General features: G+C 40.0%; 1 protein-coding gene across 1 annotated transcript in view; it reads left to right on the top strand.

Moving 5' to 3' along the window:
• Nucleotides 1-4: 4 nt before the first annotated feature.
• Nucleotides 5-18,836, top strand: part of SCFD2 (sec1 family domain containing 2) — a gene marked incomplete at its 5' end in the record, with an annotated part of 197,228 nt that continues 178,396 nt past the window's right edge. The window contains 2 exons of the mRNA XM_026846978.1: nt 5-269; nt 8,842-9,010. Of these exons, the coding sequence (XP_026702779.1) occupies nt 5-269; nt 8,842-9,010 (434 nt within the window). The remainder of the gene's footprint in view (nt 270-8,841; nt 9,011-18,836) is intronic.

Genomic DNA, 18,836 nt, shown 5'->3' with positions numbered 1-18,836 from the left:
GCCTCTGCCCGGCCCTAGTGGGCCCGGTCTCGCGGAGGGCGGGCTGGGTGCCCTGCCCGCTGAGCTGCGGGTGACCGTGCGGGCCCTGGTGGGCGATCTCGACGCTCTTTTCACCGCATTGGGCCTGCGGGAGGAGAGCTTCGCCGTGGGGGCCCTCAGCAGAGTCATCGCTGCTGAGCTGGCAAGCTGTGCCCCAGCCAGGAACAGGAGGAGGACAGCCACCAACAAGGCCTCCGTCATCTTTGTGGACAGAACGTTGGACCTTGTTGGTAAGAAACCCACCGCTGGCAGGGGCTGTCATCCCTATGGGCCCACATCCACTCTATCAGGAGGTTTTTTGGTGGTTGTAGGAGTCCTCATGGCCTAGGAACACGTGTTATCACCATGGCTGTGGTGATTATGCATGCCTTCTTGCTCCTGAGTGGGTCATGGAAACCAAGGGTGAAGCAGAAAGCTCTGCTGGAAACACAAGGGTTTGTTTGTGGCACTAATGCTTTGCTGCAAACTGGAGATCTTAGCTGTGCCTGCATTATCCCAAGGTGTGAAGGAAGCAGTCTGCACAGACTCTGACTGGTGGATTACTGCAAAGCATTTTCCAGTGTAGCTACTTATCACCCTTAGCATTATCCTTGTCTAAACAGATAAACATCTATATATACACTGAGCTATATCTGTTTTGCTGAAAGTGTCTCTATATGTTTAATGTATATATAGTCTTTATATGCTATGTGCTGTACTTAATCTCTGAATGAAGCAATTGCACATGGCTGGTGTTAACTTGGAAAACCTTATGTCTGAGTGAAAACAATGCAGAATTGTTTATACAGTGCTTTCTGGGAAGCAAGTGAGCGTAGGAATGAACTGTATGGTAAATTTAATACTGTCAGTTAATACGTAATTGATGCAAAGCTTGAGAAGCATAGAAAGTGGTGTGAGAGTCCCTTGGGAAGCTATCAGATGGAGAATGTCAAGTATTGTAATCAACCTGCAAGTGAGTTGAACTCTTAAGCTGGTAATGTGTGATATTAAAAGGGCAGAAAGGGAAAGAGTGATTGAACAAGTCACCAGCAAGGTGCTGGGTCAGTGACACGGAGAAGGTTTGTATTAGGCTCTCACTTCTGGAATAACCATCTTTCAGAGGAAACAGTCAACTCGGAGAATAATTGATACAGGAGTGGCTGCATTCACTTACCCCATCATATTATTGATGGACCTGCTCACATATGCAGTGTGTGAGCCTGGTTCTATTTGCATTATGTATAGTCAATAATTCAAGTTGTAATTTTTTACAGGTCAGGTAACATAACTTGTTACCTGACCCGTAACAAGTGCTTGGCACAATGTTGCACTTGTGGACAATCTGTTCCTGAATTTTCTTCTTTTTTTTCCCCCCCTCAGTTTTGGCTTTGTGTATCCTTGCACTGCTGCAGGGTTGGTAGTGGTCAACAATGTGCTGAAGATCTATAGAAGCTGAAGGCTATAGGTTTGGGCAGTTAATGCTGTGCTGTGGTTTGGGAAGATTGCTGGGAAGACTGCGGGAGAGTGGACTTGGATGAAGAGAGTTGAAATCAAATTTTGAGAGGAATGCCTGTTTGGCGTGGGAACCAATGAAACTGGACAAGGATTTGTGCACTCAGGTAGTGGGAAGAGTTAAAAAAAAGGAACTGGAACTAGAAACTTGGTGACAGAGAGCTGCCTGACAAGGAGACTGTTGAGGAGGCATGGAGGTACCAGTTAAATCTGTGAGGTCTGGGATCTTGTATGTTGGTGGGAGAAGGTTTTTTTGAGAAAACATCAGGGCTGTGGTGAGGCAGCTTTGGAGTGAATGCATCACAGCTCTTGGAGTAAGGATGAGAAATTAAAGTATTCATTTTTTTAGGAATTTATTCTCTTCAGTATCTGTAACTGCAACAAAGATCTCTTCATGCAACCATTCTTTTGTTACCGACAAATGTCTCCAGAATTCATAGACAGTTTCATTGAAGCCTTCCTGTGCTTTGGACATGACACTATAATCTTGCCATGAAGTGCAGTGCAAACTGAAGGAAGAAAAATCTAGTGCATTTCAGAGGTAAAGGACTATATGGACCTGAATTTAGTGCCATGCAGTGAGATTTATTTAATTGGTTTACCAGAAATTGTACAGTAAAAAGAACACAAAAAGAACAGCAATTTAAGTTGTGAAATCAGTTGTCAGTAGGTGCGAAACTGCAAAATTAAATTGTACCTGAAGCCTTAATTTTCTTAGGTATATTTAGTCTTTCCCCTGGCCCCCTACCCCCAACTCCACTGCTTGGCCTTTGGGTGAAGGAGTCTGTTGAATTTCAGCCTTACACTTTGTAAAAGCTAAAGCTTCCTATCTGCAAGTTTCTGGCTTGGTATTGGCAACTGGGCCACTGGATTTTTTTTATTTTTATTTTTTTTTCAAGCTGTGATATGTACTTGTATTGAGCAGTGTAAAAATAAATAATTTATTTTTCAAATAACTGCTCAGTCCACATGGAAGTCATTGAAGTAGACTTTCTCATTTGCAGCTCATTTCAAACAACTCTTTAAATCTCCCGTCTCTAAAGATGAAAGATTTTGGATTTGATTTGTAAATGTCTTATTGATAACTGAATCTTGTCCAACATGTGGGCTGCAGATATGAGAAATGGTTATGTATCTGTGGATTATGAGAATGCTTTTATATTCCAATGCTTCCACAAAACCCTGAAAGTTCGGGGGTAGGTGCTGGGCTGCTCAGATTAAGTCAGGCTACTGCTTCGAACCAGGTGACTTTGAATCACTCTGAATAAGCTGTCAGAAGGCAAATATTTTCTGACGTGATGATGTGAATGGAATACAGCTTTAGGTAGCTCTAGATGATGCCTAAAGGAACTGTACTAACTGATGTCTTAATTTTGGCTCATGTTCCATGCCTACCTAGAGGAAAGAAGATGTTAGGCTAGACTAATAAGTCGTTTTCAGTAATACCAATTGATTTCTAATAGTAAAAAATCAAAATGTCTAAAAGTGCCTTTTCTGGCACTGCAGTTGCAAACAACTGAACTAGGGGAAAATACTGATACTTAAATATTAAAACTTTCCACTTTAAAGAACTTGCTAAAGAAAATACATATTAAGTACATTTTGGTAAAGAACTCCTGGTGCCAGTGTCAAGAAACTGTATTATATTTGTTGTGACAATTATTTTAAAAAATTAGTCACATAAAATGGCACACTTTTCTGTCAAAAGAATCAGAAGGCACCTAGCTGACTAGGTTAGCTTTCTAGGTTCCATGAATCTCTTCTGAGCTATTACTGTAAAATTTGGATTGAACTCTATTGAGTAATTTTTATAATCTTATTGCTTTTGTGTTCAGCATTACTTATGCATGCTGTATTTAATGAATAGAGAGGAGAATACTGAATTAAGATAAATAATTCTTCTTTTTGTCCTGTGTGGACATTCAGCTGAGCTGTAACAAGGATCTTCTTTTTATGGCCTTTCTGGCCTCACTGCAGTGGCATGGCTTCAGATGGAGATGGCATGGATACTGCCTATGCCTGCAGCATAGGATCTTATGGATAAAGCAGTGCCCCAGAAGGTGGAACATGTGGTTTTATGCCCTGGGGAGATCACAGGTTTAGCACTTTGTGCTCACTTCTTGAATTCTGATTGTATGGTGCTGTCCCTAATCTGCATGCTTTCATTTGCCTCCTCATTGTTTTAAAGTTCACTACCTTTGCTTTAAAAAGCAGAATAAATCTTCCCAGCTAGAGTGGTGCTCTGATAAGTGACACTAGTTAAAGTCAGAGCTAACTATGGTACTTTAATTCCTCTTTATTTTTCTTGTCTAATATTTGTGCCCCTAAATGTTTGCATTGTGATGCTATGTAACCCCATGCTCCTTTGCTCCTTCCATGTGTTTCTTAGTCACCACCTTGCCAGCATTCACACCTTTTGATGAAACAATTTTTCCAGATTCCTAGATTTCCTTTTTCATTCCTAAGCTCATCGATACCTTTCAGATATTGGTGTTCATGTTGACATGTTTCTCCTTCCAACCTCTTGGTGCTTTGTAGCATTTGGGATGTGGGCTGTTGTAGACCCAGGGAATAGTGAGGTCTCACCTTCTGGTACATGCAGGTGATTTTGAAATGCAATACTATGAGCAAAGACAGAGAATAGCAGGGGGGTGCCTGTGCACTTAATGTATAGTTTTGAATAATAACCTTTGTCTGAGTGTTGAGGCTGAATATTTCAGTGCCATCAGCAACAGCACTTTTATCTTCCTCTAGCACTTTTAAATGTATCAGTCAAAATGACAGGAATGTTTTCCCCAACAGCCAAGGCTACAAACTCAGGGCTTAACTTTCTCTATCATCTCCCTCTTTTATCAGCCAGGCATCATCTTTGTATCACACCCTTGTGCTGTTTTTAATGTTTTCAGCCTTTTAACAGATAGAAAAAGCACAGTTCATGCACTCATCAATGAAGTGTAGATACCATTCCCTTTCAGTTACTGGGAGCAGCCACAGCAACAAAAAGTCCTGGTGTGCCTTAATCGTCCTACTGCGTAATCCCACTCGGAGAGGAGGATGAGAGTGAAGACGAGTTTAGGCCCATGCCTTTCTGGTAGAATCTGGTTCTGACTAATATCTCTTTTTGATTATTTTTGTTTTAAACTGTTTGTTTATAATAGTCTGTTTCTGTCATTATATTTTCATGGTTCCAATTTGCAGTGATTTGCTCATTCTCTTTTTGATCGCAGCATCTTCCAAGTTGATGCATTGGTGGATTGACACTAATGGATTTTTAAAGGAAACAAAGCCATGGTTTTTTCTTCCTTACCATATAAGCTGAGGCCTTGAAAACATAAATACTGAGGTCTGTAAAGTAGTCCGCTTTGTATGAACCAGGCTGTGGCTTTGACACAAGACACAGCCAATGCTTAAATTATTATGGTTACTTGAGGTTGTAGACTGCAGCTGTGAGGAGTGATGGCAGCTGAAAATATTCAAGTGGTGTCATCTCAGTACTGCAGGTCAGGGTACGGCCTCTGCTATGGCATGGTTTGTAAAGATCTTTCTATTGTCAAATAAGCACACAAATTTTTATAATAGGTTTTTAAGTGTTTCAGATGTTAAATCTGTTATAGCGGCCTTACAGAGATAAGCAAATGGAATGAGTTTTGCTTACGTGAAGAAAACTGCAGGTGGCTAGATCAGTGCAGGGGACTTGGAAATTACATGAGCCTTGAGCAGATGCTTAAGTGTTTCTTATCTCCAAATTTACCACCCTTCACATACGTTGCAACAGCTGGCTATGAGAGATGGGGAATCTGTCATATGTCTCTGGTGGCACTCTGACGTTGCTGTGCTTGGCTGTGGGCTTCTATGCTCCTACTGCTGGACTACAAGTTTTTAGGCTTTTTTTGGTGGTGGTGGTTTTGGTAGTAGTGATTGGGGTTTTTTAAACATTCAATAGCCAGCATAGTGGGACAAGTTTCATGTTCCTTTGTCTGTACAAAGGAGAATGTAGATTTGCCTTTTGGCAAGGCAGAAGAATGCTGTAGTTTGCCTTGAATGCTGGACAGTGGTTCATGGGAACATAAAAGGTTGCTTTTAAGCACAGTTTTACAACATCAGTTTAAGCTAACACTGGATGAAAGAATATGGCAAAACATTGATAAGCTTTGGAATTGAAGCTCCAAATATCCAGCTTATTTGAAGGGAACAGGTATAAATATTTCTGCCTCCTGATAACTTGAACCCTGCCCTCACTGAGGTGATGCATTGCCTAAGAAAGTTGCATCATAGAAATTGTCCCACAAGAGTACTTTAGTGTAAAATCTTCCTAGTGGTGATCTTACTCAGAAAAGCATTGAGTGTGCCTGCAGTGCTGAAACATCATGAAAACTGGGATGGGTTTGTTCATGTATCTTTTGAAAATCACTAGTCCTGAAACAATCTACAAAGTAGTTAAATCAGCAGATGTTAAGAAAGCTTGATAGTAGGATCAAGATATGCCTTGCATTCTGTTTTGGTGCACACCAACTTATGTTTAAACTTTGAAGGAAAAGCACCCTGTAGAAATTAGCTGCGTTAGTTGTTGGCTAGTGAGCAGTGCCTTTGTAGGAGAATTGCTTTCTAATTCAAGCTCCTCATGTTTAGCAACTGACTTTAAAGTATTCCCATTGCCTAAGCTCTCATGTTGCTTCTGCAGTGTGCAATTGCCCTTTAAATCTGCTCTTTTCTGCTTTGTTTTATTTTTGAACCAGACAGTAGAACCAGTAGGAGAACATAAGAATTGGAATACAGCTGGTGTGATACAGGGCTCATAATGGGCTTAGGAAAATATTTTCTTATATGAATGTCATTGCTGCCTTTCTGAGGGAAGGAGCGGTGTAGTTGATGAGTACCTGGCTGCTGTTAAAAAAATTGGTTGGTCTGCTTTGTCAGTTGTGCCAGCTACAACCTGTATCAAATGTCATGTATTTCAGTTTGTAACTTAATGAGAAGAGAAAGTAAAATTAGAACAGCATGATACATAAGATTTCCCTTATCTTCAAAGGCTGGATATTCACCTGGCATAAAGATTCGTATTTTGCATTGGTCAGATAACTTCTCCTTGTCATTTTAATACCAAATCTGTTTTTACATTGGCAACATTAAAAACTATCAACTGCCTTGAACACCGCTGGTCATGAGGAGCTGCTGAGCGGCTTGTTGACTGTCCTCAACAATGATGAGAGAGGCTGGAAAGCAGTCCCATACATGTTGCTGAAGTCAGTGCAATTGAAAAGTGACTCCTTGTAATTTCCTGTCCTAGTCTTATGAGGTTTAACTGTCTTTCCAGCCTTGGTTAATTTATGTTGTTGGTCAGGGGAGATAGTGGTTTTTAAAACTTCCAGGAGATGTTTTGTGATTGATTTGATGAGGCATAACAAAAGACATCAGCACCTATGGACCAGTGGGAGCCTCCAAGGAGTAACAGCTGTGGGTAGGAGACTCAGATGGCACTAGCTGATCAACTGTTAGGAGCAACTTGAGTATGCTGACACTTCCTCCTATGCCAAGCAGAAAGGAGGGATGTTAATAATTAATGTGGATTTATTTGCATCTGAGGTGTTACCAGTTAGCTAAATGTCTTGTCTAGCTAAACATTGCTCACATGCAGCAAGTGTGGAGAGATAGACATTGCTTCCAATACGTGGGGGTGGAGGTTCAGAAGATTACCATCTGTTTTTCACGTCTGTAACTTCACGAGCATTGATAACTGCAGTGTGGCTGACAAGTGACTGACCTAGTAAGAAGAATGTAGATATTTTGGAGAGCAGATGGCGTAGGGAATCGCAAAGACAACCCAGGTCATTTCATCTGTACTTCAGTGGTCTAAATCTGTCTGGGGATTGTGGAAAGGAAAGTTGCTGGCATTCTGTGACTATTACAATCTCTGGTGAAACAAATTGGTAATTTCAATCCAACTGAGTGACCAGGTGTCCACATTGCAGTACCACCATGTGCTAGACATGTGTGCTTTCCTTGCCTTCTGTGGATAGAGTCATTGCCAGCATGGAGTCTGACGTTACTTTTTCTCCTCCCTTTTCATCCTTGCTTCTCTTTACAACTACAATTCAGAATAGTTGATAAGACATGAGGTGGCTTTACAGCATGGATACCTGGCTGCTGGAGACAACCTGCTTATCCAAGAGCAATTAATAATCTGAACCCCACTAATGTTCTTGATGGATGTATGGAGCATGCAAAGCTACTTTAGGTATTGAAACGGACCTCCTCTGTCTTTGGAAATGATGAAAAGTGAGAGCAGATAGGGTGCCATGAGGACAGACTTTGATAGATCTTTCAGGCTACTGTCCCACTCCTTTTTCCTGCCTCTCAGGAGTAAAGCCAGGAGAACAATAAAAAGCTCAGCACTGCTGTCCAGCCCTGTGGTGATAGCTGAACCATAGCTAAAGTGGCAGTATACAAATACCTCCAACTTATTCCTGACTTAAAGGCAGTAAGGTTTCTGGTCCCCCTCTCTGACTTTCCATCTATAGTGTGTGTCATGTTTTTATGCTTTGGCTTGGCTCATAGTCTTAAAATTTTGTAAGTTGGTTGTAGTGCCTGTGTTGAGAGTTCATTAATGGAAAGAAGAACATGTGTGTTTGAAATCAGGAGAACTGAGCAAAACGTGCCAACTGGAATTCGGAATTTCTCCTGGAACATGGTCAAATTAACATTTTATACTATGTAACTTGAGTTGGTTTAGTTATTTCATGTTGGTTTCACCTGAGCTGCTCTCATTCCATCTAGAAGCAATGATCTTGACGGTGGCATATCACTGATAATTGTTTGTTTTAATATTATGCAAACCTATCTGGGTAGCTATGTATGCAACTTGCATACAGCCCTTTTAAACACAGTCCTATTAGTTTAGGTAGAAAAGTATAGTTTTAATCTGAGTATGTGTATATATAAATGTTTGCCTGCTTTTTTTAATAACCATTGCAAATCTTGTTAAACAGCTTTCTAATGCAAAGAGAACTATTTTGCATGTTTAAGTGCAAAATCAGTGGATATCAAACAGCAGTAAAACTAAGTCTGATTTATGCTTTTTAAAAGAATCTTTCTGAAATGTTATCAATGCCTTTAACTTCAGACATTCCAGAAATTAATTTTACTTTTGTAGCAAAATATATTTGAAAAGCTAAATGTGATCTTGATGTTTTGACTACCAATGTCCTTCTCTCCAAAACATGTAGTTGTTATTTTGTTCTCAATTCCCTGTGTGTTTTTTTCTTTTTTCTTCTAGTTATGTATCTGACAATTTTTGATTGTCTTTTCCTGCAGGAGCAGTTGGTCATCATGGCGACAATCTTGCAGAGAAAGTACTTTCTGTGCTTCCCAAGCTTCCTGGCCACAAGACGGATGTGATGGTTAACATGGTGGAACTTACAGCACTGCAGACTACAGATGAAACTTGCAGTATTATAGCACCTGGCTGCTTAGCACAACCAAAGTAAACACTCTTTTCTTCCTTTTTTAAGCTGCAGAATATGTTTGTCATCTCTTTGTAAAAACATGAACAGAGAGCAAGTCTTTTCTTAAAAAAAAAAAAAAAGAGCTTGCAGCAAAAACCCATTTGGTTCTAATTCTGCTGAAATATAATCATCTATCTGTATGTGTGCAATAAGTGAGCAGGCCATATAAGACTCCTAAAAGTGGGAGATTCTCAGGACCTTTTTAGATTTGGGTTGTTTAAATTGATGTAGATTACAGTAATAGATTAAATACCAATACAGTTTAAATGCCAAGAATTCTTCCTTGTGACATTTCTTTTTCTGCCTAAGTAACAGATCATACAAACAGGTAGGTTAAGTGTGCTTCCTTTTCCCATAAGCCTCTTTATATAATTATATAAAGTGAGCTGCATGCTTAATTCTTGTTAGAGTAGCTGATAATTTAAGGTTTTATCCCTGTTTTCAAACACAATACCTGTGGAGAAAAATACTTAGGCACAAATTTAGGTATGCAGACAGCTTCATGAGGGCCTGGTTTTTGCTTGAGCAAGGACAACCTAAAAGCAGTAATTTTTAAAAATTGTACTTAGCTATGTATAATTTGTATCTAAGACTTTGCCTGTAAAGTGCATCAGATTTGATGTTTCATTTTCTAAATGTAGTTTCCCGAACTGAAACTTTCCCTCAGCTTCTGTTACCATGCATAAACCAGGAAATAAACCAGGTGCTGGTTTCCCTTCACGAAAAAAATTTTGCCCAGCAATGCTCTAGAAATTCATGCATTACAAAGTTGATGAAGAGTTCTTTCTCTTTTGCTGCAATGTTCCCCCCATATATGAGGAAAGGATTTTTCAAGATGGGCTATCTAATGTAGTTCCTATTCTTCTGGCTCTGACTCCTTTTGGTGCTTCACACCTGTGCGCTATTCCCTCTTCTCCCCCCTACAAAGATTTCACAGAAGACTTTCTACTGTTCCAACATATGGTCTTTATTTTCTGAGAGCCTTCAGATCCTTTTGTCATCTTCCATCTCCCACGTGTGCTGTAACTGGGTCCAGTTTCTAGGTTTCACATTGCATAACTCTCTTCTTCCCTAGGAGTTGGAGAGGAAACATTTCTTCATATAGGTGGATTCAAGTGTAAGTTGCTGCTGAAGTGACTAACTTTAAATAAAATTTGTTCTGGTTTTCTTCTCATTGGCTGCTTTCCAGCTGATCTCTGAAGTAGACATTCTTAAGATCTGTCTACACTGCAAAATGAGGAAGTCATTGCCCATGGTAGACATGCTGTGGTAGCTGTTGTTTGTGCTAATAATGAGTAGCTACCAGAAATAAAGAAAATTTCTGGTGTCATGGACTAGGGAAAAAAAAATACTTATTGCCTTGAGATTGTTGACCTGTTCTATCACTTCATTATTCATTGACATTGAGGAGCCTAAAGCTCGTGCTAGTATGCCTTCCCATGCTAAAATTATGACTTCAGTCATATATTCATGTTTTTCGGAACAGCTGGCATACTTTTATTGTGTTCTAAGGTGGCTAATAGTATGTATAACAAGGTTTGTTTGCCTATTTCCCAGCTAGTGGGAAGGTGCTCCCTGTTAACAATACAGTTAGACAACATATTTTGCAAAGTCTTCTGTGGACACAAGCGGTTGAAGAGCAACAGGATTTGGCTACTAGGTGCAAGTGCAGCAGAGTTGGATGACAGCACCTGATACCTGGTACCAAGGCAGTGGTGTTATTACCACGTTGGTCAATAACAGCTTCCCTGAAATACCCTCCCTCTACAAGTCATTCTACAGAATCTGTTACACTGGAAATTTTAAAGATCAGATTAGGCAAATACTGGTTTAAATAGGCTTGATGTTGTCTTGGAGCAAAACAAAGGGACTAGATGACCTCTCAGTCTCTCCTGATCATTGTTCACAGCTGAGGAAGTGTTGCATGGCTGAGAGTGGTCTCCACATTCCAGAGAATGTGGGTCTACAATGTTCAACCCTGTGTCTTTCATGTTTTCTCTTATTACAGAATGATTAGGAATAGTTTCTAATTTAAAATAGGCATTTCCAAACCAGCTTAAGACAGTTGCTGAATAGTACTAGAAACCATAACAATGTCTGAACAGGTGGCTGAAAGTGGTAGTTTCCATTCTTGTTAACAGGACTGTGTTCTTGGTGTTGGATTATAAATGTAAGCATTAATCATCTTTGCTAGTGTAAAATGGTTGAAGTTCTTCTGAAGTGCTAATTTCAAATTCCCACCATTAAGTTTCTGTGTCAGTTCATAAGAAATTCCCTAGGATGCTCTCAGTTTCTTCATTAACATGGTTGGCTTGGAAGTGTTTCTTGTAATTGAAAATTTAAGTCTTGATTTGTATTTGTAAATGATGCATGGCCAGGAGTGTTCCTCTGCTTGTAAATTTTCTGTTTACTCTGGTGAATGAAAGTGTCGGCACCTTTCCAGAGACAGGACCAGTAACTTCAGTTACACCCAAATATAATGTCTGGGAGCTCTTTTGCTTGAAATCTTGTGATCAGACTGTGGCATTTCAGACTCACATATTCAGAATATTTTTCAAATGTTTTCATTATTTTCCATCAAGTACTATTTGAGCATGCTGTGGTGGGGGGAGAGAGGTCTGTTCCTTCCACACAGCTTGCTATATTTAACTTTTCTTATGGAATGCCTCTCCAGCAGAAACATCTGGGCTCAGTTACAGAGTTAGCAAACAGAATTAATGAATAGTTTATGGCTGGTGTGGTGAAATAAAGCAGGGTTCTCTTCTCAAATCTAAGGAAATAATGGGCTGCTTTAAAGATTTAGATGAAAATGTAAATGCCATATGCTGCTTAAGTTACTGTACTTTGAAGGTGCTCTCTTTGTGAGGAAGGGAATTTAAATATTTTTTTTTTTTAAATCGATTCTGGAGTTCTTAATTTTATTAGTCTTAGCCTTAAAAATCTTGTGGAGTAATTGTTTGCCCTACTGTAGTCACTGACATGTTGCTGCTCCAGTGTGAATATTAGCTGAGTTACGCTCTTTGGTAACTGTCAAAATATTTTATTTATTTTTATATACAGATGGAGATATATATATATTGATAGAGATATATATGTATATAAAAGAAACAGTTTCTAGCATAAAACTAAAGACATCCACTCTTGATCGGAACTGTTGGTTTCTGATTAAGAAAACCAGTAGCCACCCTATCCTTTCAAATAAATGATGCCTAATAGAAGTGGAAATTGTAGTGAAAGCATAATGGCAGAGGTAATTTTAAAAAATTATATTGCTTTTATCTCTCTTGCTGGTCTTTGTATTTTGGTAACCCACAGAGTGTTTTTGAAGTAATTCCTCCAACTTTTAGCTTCGTATTGTAAGCATACATGCAGTGGCTTCTAGGAATTGTCTTCTTGGATGAACATCAAGCTCTCTGTGAGCCATCCATCCTGTTAATTTGATAACATTTTGGCCACTTTCTTTCTCAAAGCACATACCAGGTGTTTTTAAGATTGGTATATCATGTGGAAGCATCCTGCTGTCAGTATAGGGTTTATCTTGATGGAGACTTACCTTTTGCTGTTTTCCACCTCTTTTAAGCTGGGGACTGAGGTGTGTGGAGGCCCCGGGGCTTCCTGAAGCCCCAAATCAGGGTTCAGATGCCAGCATCCTGGCCACAGGTCTGTGGCATGTGAGAACAAGAAGTAAAGTGTTATGTGATACTAAGCTGTGGGCAACTGAAGAAATATGTATGTTTGCTCTTTTTTAGTCTACTGTTTTATTATCCAGGAACACTTTTGATGTGCTCTCACATTTTGCTGAATAAACTGAGTACTTAATTCAGTTATGCATGTTTCAAGAACTTGCTGAATAGAGATTTCTTGCCTGTTTTTCCACTCTTGCTTCCTTTCTCCAGTCTTCGGAATTGCAAGTTTCTTGGAATTCAGTGTGGTGTTAAAAGCTCAGAAAAATACCAGATTTTTATTTAAAATATGTATGCATTTAATGCAGTATGCAAAGAACCTTTGGGTTCTTAAAAACATTTTTCCATAAAGATGCAAAACTGTAATATAACACACTTCCTGTTTGGGCTACTATGCCTAAAACAGCTCAATGAGCAATATAGCTGAGGTGTCTGGGCACTTTTGACAAAGCGGATGGAGTTACTACATCATCTGGATTTGCATAGGGGGGAAAAATAAGTTCAGAATGAGGTGATCATGTGGATGGGTGTGATGCAGAAAGCATGGATATGCAGGCCAGGTGTTTGAAACATGGCACTCACAAAATCTTTCCTTAGGTTTTTGTAGGATAGGTGTACTGGGGGGAGCTGGTTAAAAAATAGAATGTTCCTGGAGATGTCATAGTAAAATCTCAATGTCTTGTGTTAACAGCAGTTGAAAATACTTACTTCTCCTAATCCTTCTTAATTCTGAGGTTGTTATTCCTATTTTGGACTGATTAGTACTTTTGTTTACAAGCGCTAAAACGGTTACAGTTTGGATGGAGAAGAAAGCCCCACTCCAGCAGCACCTTTGCTTTTGGGCATGATGTGATGATGCAGTGCTTTTCTGGTACTGTCGGGTTTTGGATGACCCTGAGCACAGAGGAGGGGATTTGTATTCCAGTCCTGGGTCTGCTGTCGGCTTGCAGCATGATCTTGGGCAGGTCATTTCTTTCTGCTCCCATTTCCTCTCCTAGTCCTTGTCCAAGGCACTTGCTTTTTAAACCAGTAAAACAGGGAGTTTCTCAGGATACAAGTTTGCAGACCACATGGCAGAAAATCCTAAGGATTCTGGTCTTTGGGAAGGGTACACTTAGTGGTGCAAATGATTACGTGGGGAGTTAAGGTGTCAGGACAATTGAAGGCAGGATCTCCATTTGTTCTTTCTTCAGTACTGTGTCCTTCCCACTCCTACCCGCAGTGCTTTGTTGCACTGGGGAGAGGAGAGTGTTTTGAGTTGTATCCCGCAGGCCCCCTTTCCTGTGAGCTGATGGAACAGCAATTCCAATGATCTCTGTGAAAACATACTGCTGCAGTATTCTTTGAACAATCATGCATGATGTGAATTTAAAATGAAATTATTTGTGCTTGTATGGCAAAGAAAGGAGCAGCAATAATTAAAATGAGAAAGGAGATTAAAGTCTCCTTTTAAGCTGGGTAATAGACTTCTTTTGAATGCCTGATTCTATTCTCTTGATTTTATTTTTGTTTCATTTTTTAAGTGGAGAACAAGCATCTGAAGGATATCAGTGTGTTTTTCTTAATGCTGAATTAATTACAAATTCAGCTTTGGGGGGATGGTTCTTGGATCTTTGTGGTATTTTTAATTTTATTTTTTTAAGTATTTCCTTTATGCCAGCTGTAGATAGTAATTTTTTTTAAAAGCCCCACAACTTTTTTCTGTGCATAAGTTTATAAAAGCTTGTAATAAGAAGGTAGTTTGGGACAGTGTTATTCTTGAATGAGCTGAGAATTTATGGCATAAATTAGAGTAATTTTCGTTTCTGGAATGTTAATATTAAAGAGGAAATGTTAATACTCCAGTAAGAAAATCCAGATGACACAACTATATTGCTTCATATCCACTGAGAGTCTTGGGGAGGAGGAAGGGTAAACCAAAATAATGGATGGCAGTGCTCTTTCAGATGGGAATAGGGATAACTGTGCTCTGTAAACTGCTTCTAGATCTGCTCCTGTATGCTGGTGGTGGTTCAGCAGCAGCGGGGTGCTGCCAGGGGTCCCTGCCTGTCCGGGGCTCCCTAACTGTCCCTGCTTCTGGAGTGCTCCTCCACCTTTTTGGCTGCTGGACACTTTCCCCTGCTGGGAGCTGCACACTCTGGCTCTCCTGGGACCTGGACTCCTACCTCTGCTGCGGTGCCCTGCTGAGCTCTGCGCTTGAGGATTGTTTTAAACTGAAACTTAATCCCCCAAGACAAAAAAAAAACCAACCAACCAAAAAAAAGCCCGCACTCATGTACAGCCTTTTTCTGTCTTTCTGAAGAAGGTGAGCAGCACTTTTACAGAGAAAAGGAAGTCTTAACTGCAGGATTATGAAAAGCAGACATCACATCACATTAAAAAAAAACCCTAAAATTTTCCTTTACCAGTGACAGAAGACATTACAGCCTACCTCTGTGTTTCTAGGACTCATGCTGTACCACTGAGGTCTGTTTTCAGGGAGATGAATTGGGCTTTACAGTTTTTTTTCTGTTGATACCTTTTACCTTTTCAGCAATCCAGCCAGGAGATGCTTCTCTAAGTGATGGATCAGGCAGCGTGAATGCCCCAAATGCAGCATCCCACACTGCCACCGTGTTTCTGGACTGACAATCGTCTTGTTCACCACTATTTTATTCATACAGCCTCAGAACACAGTCCTGAATCGAGGCCTGTTCTGATTTTCTTTATTGTTTGAAATTTCTCAAGGCATCTTATTGGGAATAACAGCCCTGGCTGCATTAGCCTCTGGGGTTTGTCAGTCAAGACAAGCTTTCCAGGAGATGCTTTCTGCTCAGTTTCAAACTAGCCTGAATCAAATGAACATAATTGACTGTTGCTACAGGATAAGATGAACAAGCTGATAAGATTTATTATATCTTACAATAAATGTGTATATTTGCCCAGATCCTTTCAACATGGGACCTCCTTGAAATGGAAAAAAGGAAGGGGTGAGAGGGGTGTGCTGAGGGTGGAAAATTGTGGGAAGAGGTCTGGCTCGCCTGCACTGTGTAACGTACAGCATTGCTAGAAGACCTTACTGCCACTCTGCAAAACCCTAGTTTACTGCAGTAGTGGTTTTGTTGAAGTAACCAGAGAGGAATCGCATGAAGGTTCTTCATCTGGTTTCTGCTTAATAGGTGTCATGCTTTTTTTCAATTGCTGGTTATGACAGGCCTCAGAAGCCTTAGAGATTGTCTTCTAGATAAGAGGAAACTTGAAGCTTATTTTCCTTGGGATAAAGAATGAATTGGGCTGACAAGCTCTTGGCATCAGCTGGGCAGTTCTTCCTTATCTGTGCTTCTCAGTCCACAGAAAGGACTTCTGGGGCTTGTGAGAAGCTGGACTGCTCAAGACTTGGTTCCTTGTGCTTTGAGGATCTCTAACTGCACTGTTTGTCTGGGCTACCCAGGCTTACTAAAGAAAGTTTTCAGCCAGAATTCACATTTTTTCCTGGGCCCTCTGACACTCACATAGCCATCCTCAGAGTGCATAGATCAAGAGATTTGAGATGCTGTTGCCCATAGAATCTGCTAGCTGAAAATGGCAAAATCCAGAACTCTTCATGGTTAATTTCTTGAAGACATAGTTTTAGTTCTTCTGGAGAAGGACTCCCTGTATTTGAGTACTGTCATTAAGTCCCATGTTTCTGACTTTTTCCTTTGCCCATGGGAAGACACAATAAATTTGAGTGTTACCCAGATGTTGTCCAGCCATCAGCAGGTCTCTGAGTACTTGTATCTTCAGCTGGTTAGCACAGCAAGGTAACTTTATGTCAGTAAAGAAATTCACTGAGTACAGTTTCTCGGCCAGTTTTATCTTCTCACTGTTTCTTTGTTAGCATTGCACTTTGTTCTGTGGGTACTGCAAGATGTAAAGGACAAATTTCTTTCTGATTAGCTATCAGAAGGAGTAACTACTGATGTCTGCAGTCAGGGCAGAAAGGGAAGATCTTTATGTTGCTTAGGGGAAGTGGTTTTTTGGCTGTCTGCAGCATTTCTTTTAAAAGTGACATCCCTTTCTTGTTACCTTAATGCTTTTGTTTGTGAATTTTGAGAGTTTCTTTTTTCCCCTGCATAAGTTTGCAAACTGCTTTTCTCTTGGTATGGCCATGGTGCATTTTCCTGCAGGCATATTCAACAGCAGCTTAAAGACTGTGTCTGTTTAAGTAGACTTTATGAATCTCCAAAGTGAGCTCTGATCTTTCTTGTCTTAAAGTATGGTCTCCCAGTAACTGTTGCTTTGGCTGACATTGTGAGATTTTTCTAAGACTAGCTCTCACTCTGTTTGGCTACCTGCCTTCAAGTTTGCTTCCTGAATTACCTCAACAACAAGGTTTTAAAATGCAGTGATATGCATTGGCTTTGTCGAATACTGTGGAATTACTCGTTTGCTGTTCAGCTATATTGCCAGAGCAGAGAGTGACTGAGTGACCTGGAGGGGTCTTTTAGTTTATCATTTTCGTACTATAAAGTAAGCCTGCTGTATGGAGAAAATGGTGCCATAATAGACTGATAAGAACAAATGACAGCTTGTCATTTAGATGACAAATCAATGTCTGGGAAGGAAACTAATATTTGTTGGCAGCAGGTTTGGTTGCAAGTTTTGACTATATGTTTGGTATTCTGGTATGATTCCAAACTTAATACGAAACAGGAATCAAAGTTTACACGGGCTAAAATTTATGTGAAGTGAGCTATTTACCTGGCAGAGCTTAAAGATGCTTTTACCCTGGAAGGCAGACAGAATCTGTGCATGGAGAAATACTTCTTTGGTTTTATACAGATAAATACACAATTACTGATTTTAATTTTTTATAATTGATCCAAAAATCCAGCCTCCTCTTTTGTTATTTAGCATGGCTATATAATACTTAGCAAGACTTCTGTTATTTAGATGGCATATCTTTGGATTCTAATACTGCCTAGCTCCAGTACTCACCTCTTTGTGCATCTTGTTTTCCTGAAGTGTAGCAAAGAGATACTGAAATGGGTTTTGCTGCTTTATAGCTGCTCACAGTTTCAGAAGTGGTTGTGAAAACTGACCAAACCAAGCCAGTTTTTATGCCGTGATGAACTGCGGTCCTTCTGCAGTCTCTGGATGATGCTACACCTAGTACCACTTAATTTCCATAGATTGTGAGTATATTTTCTAAAATGATCTTCAACTGGGAAAGATTTCCATTTGCTGTGGGAGAGAAAAGTTTTATGACCATATCTAAATCCCTTACTTAAATAAGCAATCAGAAAAAGAAACCCATACTGAGCCATTTTCAGTTACTGGAAACAGCCACAGAACACGTGCTGAATGTGTGTGCTGCACGTGGCTGTTTGAGCTCCAGTTATCCCTTAGAAAAAGGAAAATAACCTCCACAGAAAAAGCTGCAGTTCTTATTAATGACAGGGGAATATGTCATGGCTTCAAACATTCTGCTCTCCGTACTCATTCTGTGGTAGACAGAAGTGTATCAGGGAGGGATTGTGAGAAGATATCCAGAACACAGGGTAAATATATGCAAGATAGAAGTCCTTATCTCTTCTCCATGATAGAAACAACCAGAGTATGGAAATGGTTATAAAAATGAAAACCTGAGGCTGGAGCTTTGTTCTTTCTGTAGAGCTGTCAGTTTGGTTTCGAAGGCTAGAACTGGCCATATTAGGCTTGCATAAGATCTAAAGAAGCTAGAGCTCTAGGTTTGCGTTGAAACTATGACAAATATGCTACTTTGAAGTAAGAGAGAGGAATAAGGAAGATAATGCAGGGCCAAGCCCTTGAGTTGATCTAAGTTTGTTTTTACCAACATGCTAGCAGAGAATTTGGCCCTGCATGTTCAAACAACACATCTTTAAGATGTAAGGTCTGCTCCAGATTATTTTTTTACTGTTTATTTTGGGTCTCCATGTCTCTACTTGAATACTTGTTCTCAACTCATAAAGAGAGTATCTTTGACTATTTCAACTAGTCTGTGCCATAATGCTTCATAAGCAATGAATTTGTGGTAACTGAGTCACTTATGGAAATGATTGTCTTTCGTTCTGTGATTAAGATGTATTCCTGTACATTCAGCCCTCAAAATGGCCTAGGCAAGAGGTTGCATCAGTAA

The sequence above is a fragment of the Athene cunicularia genome (genome assembly GCF_003259725.1).
Source record: "Athene cunicularia isolate RWA chromosome 4 unlocalized genomic scaffold, athCun1 chr4_part1, whole genome shotgun sequence".
Lineage (NCBI taxonomy): Eukaryota > Metazoa > Chordata > Aves > Strigiformes > Strigidae > Athene > Athene cunicularia.
The sequence above is the reverse complement of the archived record's forward strand: the minus strand, read 5'-3'. Positions and strand labels throughout refer to the sequence as shown.